The 13,189-nt window shown below is 45.1% G+C and overlaps 1 protein-coding gene across 19 annotated transcripts in view; it reads left to right on the forward strand.

Moving 5' to 3' along the window:
* The window catches only part of SCUBE2 (signal peptide, CUB domain and EGF like domain containing 2), a 68,091-nt gene extending 62,120 nt beyond the window's left edge, over positions 1–5,971 (forward strand). For 17 of the 19 annotated variants that reach the window (XM_086340119.1, XM_086340124.1, XM_086340121.1 and 14 more), the window contains 3 exons: positions 690–842; positions 4,690–4,769; positions 5,659–5,971. In XM_086340119.1, coding sequence (XP_086196245.1) covers positions 690–842; positions 4,690–4,769; positions 5,659–5,811 — 386 coding nt within the window. In that variant the 3' untranslated portion in view covers positions 5,812–5,971. Of the gene's footprint in view, positions 1–689; positions 1,011–4,689; positions 4,770–5,658 lie in introns of all 19 variants that reach the window. The other 2 variants (XR_015142086.1, XR_015142087.1) reach the window with 1 other exon arrangement.
* The last annotated feature ends 7,218 nt before the right edge of the window (positions 5,972–13,189 follow it).

Raw genomic sequence — 13,189 nt, forward strand, 5'->3', positions numbered from 1 at the left:
TCTGCCTCAGTGTGCTCATCTGTTAAAATGAGGATAATAATAGTTGCTACCTCATAAGGTTGTCCTGAGGAATAGATCAGTTTATATTTGCAAAGCACTGAGAATAATAATGACGCACCAGGCCACCACAGAGTGTTTGCCATTCTTGTTAGTGGTTGCAATGCCTGAAGTCAGGTGTGAGTCTGAGTCCCAATTTTTCCACATATTGGCTGTGTGACCCTGTGTGATCCATATACTTAATCTCTCTATAAGTGAGGGAACCACTGCACCAACTTCCTCTTGTTTGGGGGAGGGCAGGGTTAAGTGAGATAACGTCCATAAAGTGCAGCGCGCACTGCCTGGTCCTAGGAAGCATGCAGCCAATGGTGGTGATTATCACTGGGTTACAGCAGGTTGGCGCTAGAATGGGAGGGCCCTAACTCAGCTCCTGCATGACTGCTGCAGCCTGAGCTGCTGCTCTTTGCCAGCCAGGGGCCTTGCAGTGAGCTGTCCCTAGGGCCCACCATCACCAGCTGCATCTACTAGATGTCCAGGACTAGATTTCCAGTTTCCTTCTGAGGACTCCACTGGTCCTGAAGAACCCTTGCACATGACTTGTTCTGTGGTCTGAGTGTCTGAAAAGATGAGTGTCCGTTGTCTGCAGGCTCAGTGGTGACTTGAACCCCACCCCCTCCAACTTCCCTTGGCAGCTTCATCCAATTCTGTGACAACATATGAAACCTGCCAGACCTACGAACGCCCCATCGCCTTCACCTCCAGATCCAAGAGGCTGTGGATTCAGTTTAAGTCCAACGAGGGGAACAGCGCCAGAGGGTTCCAGGTCCCATACGTGACATACGATGGTGAGCACTGTGAAGCTCAGGCTGCAACATGTGTCAGGAGCAGCTCTGGTTTGAACAGAACCCACTCTGGGCCAGCTGGCGGAGTGCTGACAAGCACACATGCTCAGCAATGCAGGCAGGTTATGGAGAAAGGACACTGCTGACTCACAAGTGCCAGTTTCTAAGCAGGTATTTGGAGACACTAACTACAGGCATGAAAGGATGTTTGCAAAAGTAAATAAAAGTGAACATAGCTTGGTGGGGTGGAATGTGGGCATTGGAGTTAGGCAGGTTGGGTATCATCTCTTTTGTGACTTTGTGATGTTACCAACTCTAGGCTTCCTTTTCTTAATATGTAAATGAAGATAGATAATCATTAGACTTAATGTGAGAGTTCAGTGGGATAATCCATAAAGAACTTGGTTTGGTGCCTGGCACATAGTAAATGCTCAGCAAATATTAACTTATTATGATTGTGGCTTTTCTTATATGGAATCCTAAGGATGGGGAAAAAGACCTGAGTTCTGGTCTTGTCTCTGCCACTAACTTGCTGTTTAACTTTGGGCAAGTTACATGACCTCTGGTTTTACTTTCTTCTTGTTAAATGAAGGGGTGGCCGATGTGAGACCTGGGGCCCTATCTAATTCTGAGACTTGTGGGACAAACATTTACTAGGAACACAAAATGAACTAGATCCTGTCCTGGAGGGACTCATAACCTAGTAGGGGAAGAGTCATCTATTCATCATGAACTTATTCATTCATCCATGAAGCAAATATTTAATAGCATCTCCTATGCCAGGTATTGAGTGAAGAGCTGGAGTCATAAAATGCATATGGTATCATAGATGCTACAACAGGGCATGTACAAGATTCTGTATGAGGACAGAGAAGGAGCTGCAGTTCACTTTACATGGGTTTTTGGAGAGAATAAAGCAAAGTCTCAGGAGGTTTGAGTCAAAAGAATTTATAAGTTTTCTTATAAGCGGCAGGAAGAACATTCAGGAAAAGGAAATGACATGGGTGAAATGATGGAGCACTTGGCATGTTGGGGCCTGATGATTTGGCCCATTGGCAGGGTGCGCGGGACTCAGCAGTGAGAGATGAGAGTGGTAGGAGGCAGGCTTAGGCTGTGACGAGACTTAAGTGCCAAGCTCGGAAGGGTAGACCTAATTGTATAGGGAGCCATTGAAGGTTTTCAGGCAGACAAGTATGAAAAGTTGCTGTTTTGGAAAGACAGTATTCTACGGAGTTCCTAAGAACACCTCACATAGTTTATTTCTAACATGTGATAAGATCTAGAATCATCATCTTGGTGCCTAAAACACGTCAGACACCAAGACAAGGGATCTCAGCATCAGATTCCTAGATGGACACACATGGCTCCCATGTGGCTCTGCCGGGAGACAGATCCTCCTCTCCCCGCAGGCAGCCAGCTGGGATGAGGAAGGCACCCAAAAGCCACGGAGAAGCCAAAACAAATGTCACCAGAGCTCACACACTTTAGTTCAGGCTGTTCTCAACTCTGTGACACATGAAAACATCTTGCTTTTTTAATTAAAAAAAATTCAAATAAAGAGTTGTTGCTTGAACCAGAGAAAATTACATATAACTCTGGTTAGGCTCATGAGAATGGATCTGGCACGTCACAGCAGAAAATAGTTGAAAAATGCTGCTTTGGCCATGCAGAACCTCTTAGGTCCTCACCAGAGCCTATTTAATATTTTTTCTCAACATATATTTCAGACAAATCTGATATGTGGTTCTAAACCCAGAAGAACAGCAATTGCATTGAGAAGGGGCGGCCGAGGCTGCTACAGACTCGCCCACTGGCCGGGAGAAGCAGGAGGGCCACAGCTGTGCTATCGTGTGCCAAACTCAGAACCAGTGCCAAGTGCGCTTGACCTGGCGCATTCCTCCCAGCTGCCCAGGCAGGAGATGCGACTGCACCTCTTTCCTGATTTATAGATGAGGCCGCTCTGGCTTAGAGATTTTAGTAAGCGCCTGAGGACACAGGAGGACAAAGTTGCAGGGCCTTTGCAGCTCCTGAGTTCTTACCTACGACACTGGAGTGCTTTTCCCATGACAACTGGAACAAGTGAAAAGACAGTCATTCTTAAAAGCAGAGGAAAGATTAAAAAAAAAAACCAAAAAACGGTTCTTTTGAGGACTTCCCTAATGGTCCAGTGGTTAAGGCTCCACACGCCCAATCCAGAGCTCCCAGGTTCAATCCCTGATCAGAGAACTAGATCCCACATGCTGCAACTCAGACCCAGTGGAGCCAAATAAATAAATAAGAATTCAAAAAAAGATGGTGATCTGGAAGGATTTGTGGTGCCAGACAGCTCTCCAGCATAGTGACAGGCATTCCTAATGGTAAACTCCTCATCAGAAGGGGCAGATTCTCTGAGGGGCTAATTCTCTGAGGGGCTAATTCTCTAACTCCGCAGCAGAGGAATTCAAGATTTTAAACAATGTACCCTTATTCATATTGTATAGTTTTTGTATTCACTAAAATTAAAGGATAAGAAGAAAGAGACCAAATGAACAGAGGACCAGAGACATTGTACAAGCATGTATTCAGTTAGTAATTATGAGTCTTATCCTATGAATTTCCATTTCCCATCACTTGAGGAGGGGAAACTTTTTGAGAACTCCTCCCACACAGTTCCAGTGATGCTCTTATGATTTGTTTGCTTTCGTTGCACATGATATGCATACAAAGAGGCACTTCTTTTCTGCCTGGAATTTTAAAGAGATTGTGTCTTGCATATGCTTGATTTGAATTATGACTGTAGGAAATAGGCTAGACTTCGAAACGCTACTGCATCAAGGAGGATGATGGCTGAGAATTGAGCTTTGGGATTTAGCGACGTGAAGGTCACTGGGGACCCCGACAAGCAGTTCTGGGGGAGTCGTGGGGGCCACTGTTGACTGGAATGGGTTTGAGATAGAAAGAAAATAGAATTGGAGACAGTGAGTGCTGACAATTCTTTCAAGGAGTTTTGCTACAAGGGGGAGCAAAGACATGGGATGCAAGCTGGAGGGAGAAATAAGGTCAAGAGAAGGTTTTTAAAAAAACAAAAAACTAGAGACACAACAGCATGTCTGTTGTGCTGATGTGAAAGACTAGCAGAGAGAGAAAAATCGTAATGTAGGAAAGGAAGGGCAGAATGATGGGAATAACGCCCTTGATTTGCTGAGAGAAGAGGGAGCTGGTGAGCAAAGTGGAGGGAGGAGCCTTGGCTGGATGCTCTGAGGGTTCATCTGAGGGAAAAGGATCAGGAGAGGGTGTACAGGTGCCGGTGGGCCAGACGAGAAATTCAGGCAAGGCTTTACTGGGGCCCTCCTGCAGTGGCCAGGGGAGGGAGAACAAACAGGTTCCCTCGATTGCTTGCTCGTTGCTCCCTGCTCCCCAAGAAGGTGCAAGCTTGTTCCTTATGTGGGGTGAGAGTAGGGGTGTGTCCAGGGGTTGGGCTGGAGGGGTGGCTTAGGTGTTTTGCCCACCCCTTTAGTGGTGTTGTATGCAGGGGGCATGGGCAGTACCCTGCTTTTGCTCCAGGTTCTTCAAAAGTGGCAGTTGGGTTTTTTGGTCTCCTTGTATCTTTGGGGTCAAGAGTTTGCCCCAACTGAATATGCATGCCATTATTTTTAGTCCCATACAGTTTCTTTATATTTTGTTCCAGGAGTGGTGTGTCTAGATACAAGCATTGCAGCCTGGCTGCACAGGGTCCCAGGTCCCAACCGGTCTCAGCTGCAGAAGGGGCATTTCTCAGAACATTATTTGAACAATTAAAGAAAAGAGTGAGCTTGGAAATAACTAAACCATAGCAAAAAAAAAAAAAAAAAGTGTCCTTTTTTCTAAACAGAGGACTACCAGGAGCTCATTGAAGACATAGTTCGAGACGGCAGGCTCTATGCATCTGAGAACCATCAGGAAATACTTAAGGTGAGTATACCTAGGTGGGCATGGTAGTTACCCATGCCAAGCACCACAGAGGAAAGTTTCCTATCCCACCACGTTGCTGCCTTTCGGACATTGAGCCTGCTCTGGGCTGAGGGCAGTTTTATATCTTCACCAGACTTAGTTTCTTTAAAAAACAACAACAACAGGGAGTTGTTTTTAGTGTTGTCAAGTGTTGTGTTGTTTAGTCGCTAAGTCATGTTGGAATCTTTTGCGACCCCATGGACTGTAGCCCCACCAGGCTCCTCTGTCCATCGCATTTTCCAGGCAAGAATACTGGAGTGCGTTGCCATTTCCTTTTCCAGGGGAGCTTCCCAACCCAGGTCTCCTGCATTGGCAGGTGGATTCTTTACCACTGAGCCACCAGGGAAGCTGTTTTTAGTGTTGTCAAGTAAAATTGTATTTTTTAATCTAGAAATGTAAGGAAGAGCAGTGGGAAACTTGTTTATCATAAATCCAAGCCAGCAGCAAATCATGTTTTCATGTTTATTCTCCAAATAGTTGAAGAGTCTTGGCTCCTTGTTCATCCTTCAAGCCTGAAGTTCACCAACTTTCAGATACTTACAAGTATAAATAAACACTTGCCACATCACTAACCCTAAAAATATTCCCCAAATTCCAAAGTTATCATGTGGTTTAGAAAAACAATTTTTTACATATTAAGTTTTCTGTTATGAAACTAATATGTGCTTTTTAAAGATCCTTGGGGGGAAAAAAACTGGAAAAAAGGGTAAAAATCAGAGGAAACAATTTTCACAAAGTGTTTTTCAGCCAATCAACTTACTGTCTCACAGTGGGACATTATAGTTCCCTTGGCAAAATGTCATCATGTTTAAATATTTTAGCCCAGTAACAAAAATTCTGTTCTTTTTAGGATAAGAAACTGATCAAGGCCCTGTTTGATGTCCTGGCCCACCCCCAGAACTATTTCAAGTACACAGCCCAGGAGTCCCGCGAAATGTTTCCACGATCCTTCATCCGATTGCTCCGTTCCAAAGTGTCCAGGTTTTTGAGGCCTTACAAATAAGACTGCCCACGTGCCACTTGACACAGTGTTCGGCCTGTGGGCTGGCAGGACATGGCCATCTGCTTCTGCAGCCAGCATAGATGGATAACGCTGCCTCTAGTAGCAGTGACTGGTTAGAGTTCAATTTTTATAGATAATACAGGTATTTTGGTAAATTGAACTTGGTTTTTCTTTCCCAGTGTTATAGGTGTGGACAGAGAATGGGTTTGAGTCTTACCCGCTTCTCAATGGTGTGGGCAGCTGACTTGGATACATCAAGGGCTGGCTGAGCTGGGTTTCAGTCAGCTTAGGTGAGACTCACCTGTCCTTCTCGGTCCTCACTTCTCCTCGAGGGGGCTGCCTTGTCTGAAACTTCAGCTTCTTCCAGCATAGCCCTCCCTAAGGGAGCCCTTTATACTCGGGTGTTGGCTCTGACCAGGCACAGCAGGAAAGCGGGGAGGAAGGGAAGGGGAGTCCTCCAGACACCGTCCACCTCCCCCCGATCCGAGACCTGGGAGGACCCAGTTTTCTCCACAGCCTTCTCCGGTCTGTGTGACTTAAATTTGATCCCAGCAGCTTGGATTCCAAGCAGTGATCACCAAAAAATACTTAAGGCAGAAAGAATTAGAAATAAGAAGGTAGAAACTCAGCACTTCCACAGACATCATAATGTGGACCTGTTGATGACCTTCCATGTTGCCAGTTTCTGTCTCGTAGCAAATGCTCTGTGCTTGTCTTACACCTGCAGCTGTGCCTTCAGGGCACTGCTCTTCTGGGCACCGAGGTAGGGCCTGGACAGTTCAGATCCGATGTGATCTGATGGATGTGACTCCATCCATCATGAAAAGGAGATTCCCACACCCTGAGTCAGTACCGCCAAGGGTCCTCCTTCCAGCTGGGCTTCCCACCACGGGGCGGTGGAGGTCCAGGTGGAGGTGGTATGGCCCAGCCTGTCATGCTTGCCTTCCTTCCCCCGCTCCAAGCTCAGAGACTGACTGAGGGCCTGAGCTGCACGGCTCAGGGTGGCCTCACTCCCTTAATGGTCACACCACCGCCAGAAGCAGCTACACTAACCCCAGCCTCTGAGTACCGCAGAATCATCTCACTTTCAGTCAACACAGTGGGACCTCACAATCATTTTCTCCTACAGGAATATGATTTTTCAATACTATTGAATTTTTAAAAACTGAAATCCACAGGCAAAAATCTTATTACAGTGAATAAAAAAATTCTATCAAACAAGCTGCTGTTTCCCTAATAAAAGGGTTGCCTACAGGCAACCATATTGTTTTATTTCAGTAACAAACTAACTCCACACACAATCAGCTCTCTACACCAAAGTACCAAAAAAATGATCAACAAATGTTTCTGAAGAAAACGAAGATTATTTCATTGTTGAATTCACTTTTTACCTCAGTGATTTTTTTATATATAAGCAATATTGACTTTTTTAAAGCCCTTCATCAAAGTTTTTTAATTTACTTGAATGGTCCTAAATACCCTTCTAAGTCTCTCATGAAAAACGTGAACATCTTCATTTTTAAAGGTATCATTAATACAAGTCCTTGTAATTTATAATGCCGGAACTTGGCCTACATTTCTGAGTCTGACTATAACATGAAAATTCAGATGTAACATAACATGAGTTAGTGACCTGACCGATGGGGTGAGCTGAACTGCACCATTCTGTCCAAGCATGTTAGTAACTATATGCTCAGGACTGTCTGGTTCTGTACTGCTGATTTCATAAGAAGGCAGCTGATGGCAGTACCTAGGGGTTGGAGGGATGCTGCATAAATCTGGTCTCTGTGAAACATCCTCCAGGAGCCGGACCATGCACAAGCCACTGAGGCCCTCATGAAACTTCCTGTCTGTACCCATCAACCATTCTGAGAGACTCTGTGGTCCCGTTGGAAGGCTGGTGGGCAGGGGCTACTGATACTATCTGCTAAATCAATAAATAGTTAACTAATATCACCTCTTTGCTGTAGGGTTGCACAGTGACAAGACAGACAAGGTCTTGTCATTTTAGAGCTTACTATTTTAGAGGGAGGAGACAGAGAATGAACAAATCAACAAGAAAAGTATCAGCTAGGAGTAAGTGCTGTTGAAAATTAAAATAGGTTAATATAACGGATGATGGTGTGGCTGTTTTAGGTTTGGGAATCGTGAGGATCCTTCTGGGTAAATGATTTTTCAACTGAAAAAAAAAATGGCAAGAAAGAATCAGCCTTGGGCCAATCAGGGGGAGGAACATTCCAGAGAGAGGAAAGTCAGGTGCAAAGGCTATCCAGGCAGGAAAAAGCATGTGTGTGGATCACAGACTAGTGAGAAGTCAAGTGGTATGAGATGAGGCCAAGAAACCAGATAGGGCCAGAGCACACTGGGCTTTGGAATCCAGAATGAGGGGTGTGGGCTTAATTCTAAATATGCTGTGAAACTTTTGGAAGGGGTTTAAACAGAAAAGCGGGGTGATCTGATTTATGTTTTTAAAAGAGAGCTCTGGTTACTATATGAAGAATAGGTTTTAGAAAGTAGGCACGGAGGCAGAGAGCAGCTAACAAATTATTGCCACCAACCAAGCAGCCATCCAGCGAGAGGTAAGGCTCTCTGGGCTAAGACAGTCGTAGTGGAGAGGACAGAACAGAAGGATTGTGGACATGTTTTGGGAGAGAGTCCCCAGAACTTCCTGATGATTGGATGGAAGTTAAAGGGAAAGACAGCAACTAGTTGCCCAAATAACTGGTAGATGAAGATTGCAGAAGGAGCAGGTTTGGGACATGTGACAATTCAAAAACCTGTCTACAAATTCTCTGATGCTTCTTCCATGGAAAGTTGGGGGTCTTTTACCCCTCCCCTTGAATCTGGGATCTGTGATTGATGAACCAATACTCTATGGCAGAAATAACATTTTACCAGTTCCTGGATCCGGGACTTAAGATACTGGCAATCTCCACTTCTTCTCCTTGGGAAACTCACTGGGCCCTCAGTCACTGTACCTTGAGGAAGCCAGAGCAGCTGGTGAAGAGGACCCCCCACCCATAGCCTAGCTGACTCTCAGGTGACAGCTAGTAAAACTTGCCAGCTAGGGGAATGAGCCACCTTAGAAATGGATTTTCCAGCTGATGCTTTGCTGAGCAGTTCCCACTGAGTCGTACCCAAATGACAGACTTGTGAGCAAAATCAATGATTATTATTAGATCATAGTGATTTATTATGCAATATGATGCTGGAAAAGAAGATAAGGTCAAGAATTCAATTTCGACCATTCTAAGTATGTCTACCAAATAAAGAGTTCAAATAGGCACCTGGTTCTAGGAAGTCCCAGGAGAGCTCGGGGCTGGAATATGAGTTTTAATGTCACAGGATAAAGGATAAGACAGATTGAGGTCACATGGGAAAAGTATGTAGATAAGACCAGGCAACTCTGAATTCTGGGGTTCCCTGTGTGGACAGAACTTACAGGAGCCATTGATTAAGTCAACAGGAAGAGGTCAGAGCTGAGCTTTGCCTTCTCAGAACTGAGTGGGAGAAGAGTCTGAACACGTCCTTCCCTCCAGCTGTGGATATTGTTCTCAAGCTATGTACTGAAGTGCTGCTTTTGTTGCTGTAGCCACATTCCCCTTGAGTTTCCAGTGCTAATAAAAGAGTGCTTGCCGCTTCACACAAACAGATGATTATCTTCACTTTGGAAAATGGCTTCCTCTGAATCACCCTCGGAGCTGTTAAGTGTATCGTCTGTAGGTACTCACTGGATTTAGGTTTGCAGGTGATTTTATAGTTGTGATGTGGGAACTTGGGAAAGGCAGCAGCTGTACAGAACAAAGATTTGTGGATCTTTGCAGGAAGATAAGCCTGGGCTCATCCTGGGCTGCTGCCTGCTGCCTGCTGCCCTCCACTGCAGACTCCTGTAGCCTGCTGGGAAGCAGGGGCCTCCCACACCCAGCCCAGCCTCCATCTCCTCCTCAGCTCAGGAGACAAACCTCTGGCTGGGGCTGTCAGTATCTCCGCTTCCTTTCACACAGCAGGATGGATGCCAGGAGCCTTACCCGTCTGCATCACTCTTGGTCAGTGTTTGGGAGGCACGTGGATTGGGTGAGGCTCCAGTAAAGCAGTTCCTTAGCAAGTCAAGTGGAGAAGGCAATGGCAAGCCACTCCAGTACTCTTGCCTAGAAAATCCCATGGATGGAGGAGCCTGGTAGGCTGCAGTCCATGGGGTCGCTATGAGTCGGACGCGACTGAGCGACTTCACTTTCACTTTTCACTTTCACACAATGGAGAAGGCAATGGCAACCCACTCCAGTGTTCTTGCCTGGAGAATCCCAGGGACAGCAGAGCCTGGTGGGCTGCTGTCTATGGGGTTGCACAGAGTTGGACATGACTGAAGCGACTTAGCAGCAGCAGCAAGTCAAGAGAACTTTGTCACCTGGGGCCTTCTTTTAGGCAAGGCATCAACTGACTCTGAACCCAGGTCCTGGGCATGACCAGTAGGGGCCCATCCAAAAGAAATGTGAAGCCATGGTGTGGCTTTCTCTCTGTGTCATCTTCTATTATAGGGTCTTGTGAACCCAGCTCAGGGTTGTCCTGGGTATTTGTGGTACCCTGCTTCCTTCTCCCTTCAGGCAGTCGTGATTGGCCTACGGGAGACCAGCCTCAGGGCCCTGATAGCCCAACAAGGCTGCTTCTATAATTGACAGCTACAAAGACATAACCACCTAGCAAGGATCACTTTCCAGAGAACACAGAAGGATTGAAATAGATTTAAAAACTGAAACCACTCTAATTCACAGGCAGGATGCTCTAGTGGAATAAAACCCATCTGCCATAAACAATGATCATAACTCAGCATCACTTGATTTTCAGAGTATCTCATTAGGGGCATGTGCCTACAGACCTTAGTTTCTAATAATTCTTTGTTATGTATTTGCTCATTCATTTGTTTATATATGTTTACTGAGGGCTTAGAAAGCATTAGGTATTGAGAAGCTGGTGATACTGTAGTGGGAAAGATGCTCTTGTGAAGTTTAGATTCTAGTTGGGGGAGAATATGCATATAGTAAAGTCAAGGGTGATAACTTGCAGAGAAAATTTAAAAGAGTGAACATATAGAGAATGAGGAGGTGGTGGGAGGGAGTTGCTACTTTAGATAGGATGAGCTCATCATTGGAATCGTGAATCCAGTTCCCTCCCAGGGCGCTGGCTTCTTAAACCAAGCCTGGCAGCACTGGCCCTGGCAAGTTCCTCGACCTACCCAGCAGGAGCTTGACAGTTGGTCTCAGGCCAGGCTGACCACAGCTCCAAGTAGTGAACGAGGTGTTTTGCAATTCCTAGAACAGGCGCCACCTAGTGATTATAAATGGGATCCACCTGCGTTTCAGTCATCCCACTGCCTTGAAGCTTAAATGACATGGGGGCTTAAATGCTCAAAATTCAAGACAAAATGTTACCAATGGGATGCTGGGGGCTAGGGCTGTGGTTTGATAACAGATTGATTGCATGTTGAATGTATCTGTTTAGATCATTTCCTTCTCTCTGCCTGTCCCAATGACTAATGACCAGGTAAGAAGTTACTGATCTTTGCATGCATGCGTGTGTGCATGTGTGCTCAGCTGCCTAGTCGTGTCCGACTCTCTGTGATCCTATGGACAGTAGCTCACCAGGCTCCTCTGTCCATGGAATGTTCCAGGCAAGAATACTGGAGTGGGTTGCCATCTCCTCCTCCAGGGGAACTTCCCAACCCAGGGATCAAACCCACATCTCCTGCATCTCTTGCATTGGGAAGTGGATTCTTTACCACTGAGCCATCTGGAAAGCCCACATTGATCTTCAGGTCCTTTCAAACTATCAACAATGCTCTGAATCATGTCCATGTCCAAAGACACACACACTGCATTCATTCATTCATTCTTATGGTTGGATACATATTCCTGAGACAGGAGGAAGAAGGACTTGAAAGAATGAGGGGGAACAATTATTCACAAATTGTAATCTTGTGTAATTTTCACTGCATGGCGTTTCAAGAGCTACCACTCTCCACTGACTTGGACTGTCCTCTGATCCTATATTCTTTTTTTAAAGTTTTGTTTGCTTATTTTCTTTTATTTTATATATATTTATATTTATATATACATATATATATTTTTTTTTTTTTTGCCTTACCACATGACTTTGGGATCTTAGTTTCCCATTCAGGGATGGAAACCAGGTCCGTGGCAGTGAAAGCCTGAGTCTTAACCACTGAACCACCAGTGGTTCAGTTCAGGGAATCCCCTGATCCTATATTCTATCCTAGGGCTAAAGGATAACTCAGAGGCACAGTTTGGAGTTTTCCATCTTTCCCTTGTGCAGTGCAAAAAGCAGAAATACAAGCCTATCTCAAATCTGAGCTTTGTTGCTTGCTTTGCCTTATTAAACACACTTTGTGGTTGGAAAAATTTAATAGTTTCTGAGCAGGAAATGGAACCAATATCCCAGGGAAGACAGACCCAGCAATGTGTGACGGACACAGTCACAGCCAGCAGAAGAGTGTGGCAGGAGAGAGTGTGAGGCAGCGGTGAACCCTAGCCAGGCTTGCTGGGCTCAGTCCTCTGCAGCCTCGTGTGTACCTCACTGTGTGGGACCGCACACTGGCCGTCGTTACACAGTGCCAGCTCAGCCGCAGTAAATGGTGCCTGTCCATTGAATGAAACTGGACAGCATAGCAGGATGGTGATGGTGGTAAAGCAAGAATCTGTGGCCAGAACCTCAGTGTTAGATCCAGGTGACTTGGTTTGAGGAAGGCAGTTTTTAGCAGCCACATCAGGCACCAAAGCTGAAGTTGTGAGAGATGTGAGTACAACTAGAAGAGGCTTGGTAAATCGTCACTCAGGGTTTCCAACGAGGAACTGAGAGGACTCAAGCAGCATGAGTCACCTGATAGTCCCCCTCTCAGTATTCCTAATGTACTTTTCTGAAAATATATTCATTTTCTTTATCTAAGTGGAAGAGTTCTCTAAAATCTATATTTCATAATGTTCATTTTTCTCCAAGACTCCCATTATGTCCTCTGCAGTACCTGGATTTGTCCTCTACATCTGCCACTTCATAGCTGTGTGACCTTGCACAAATTACTTGACCTCTCTGTGCCTCTGTTTCCTTATATAGTGTCTTTTTTTTTTGGTCTGGCTATTGATTGTGAAAACTGATAAACATCTTTTACTATTGTGATTATATAACTTTGTTTTAATACCATTGTATCATGATTGGTCAACAGAAAATAATAGAATTCTATATCACTCAATCTAAAAACAAAAGAAAAAAGATAAAGATAGTCCTTACTGGATAGGGTTTTGTGAGAATAAAATGAGTTCAAACATGGAAAACTCTTGGAAAACTGCCTAGAAGGTAGTATGGACTCAAT

Source organism: Bos grunniens, chromosome 15 (assembly GCF_055505025.1).
Source record: "Bos grunniens cultivar Pamir isolate PY7600 chromosome 15, Bosgru_T2T1.0, whole genome shotgun sequence".
Classification (NCBI taxonomy): Eukaryota; Metazoa; Chordata; class Mammalia; order Artiodactyla; family Bovidae; genus Bos; species Bos grunniens.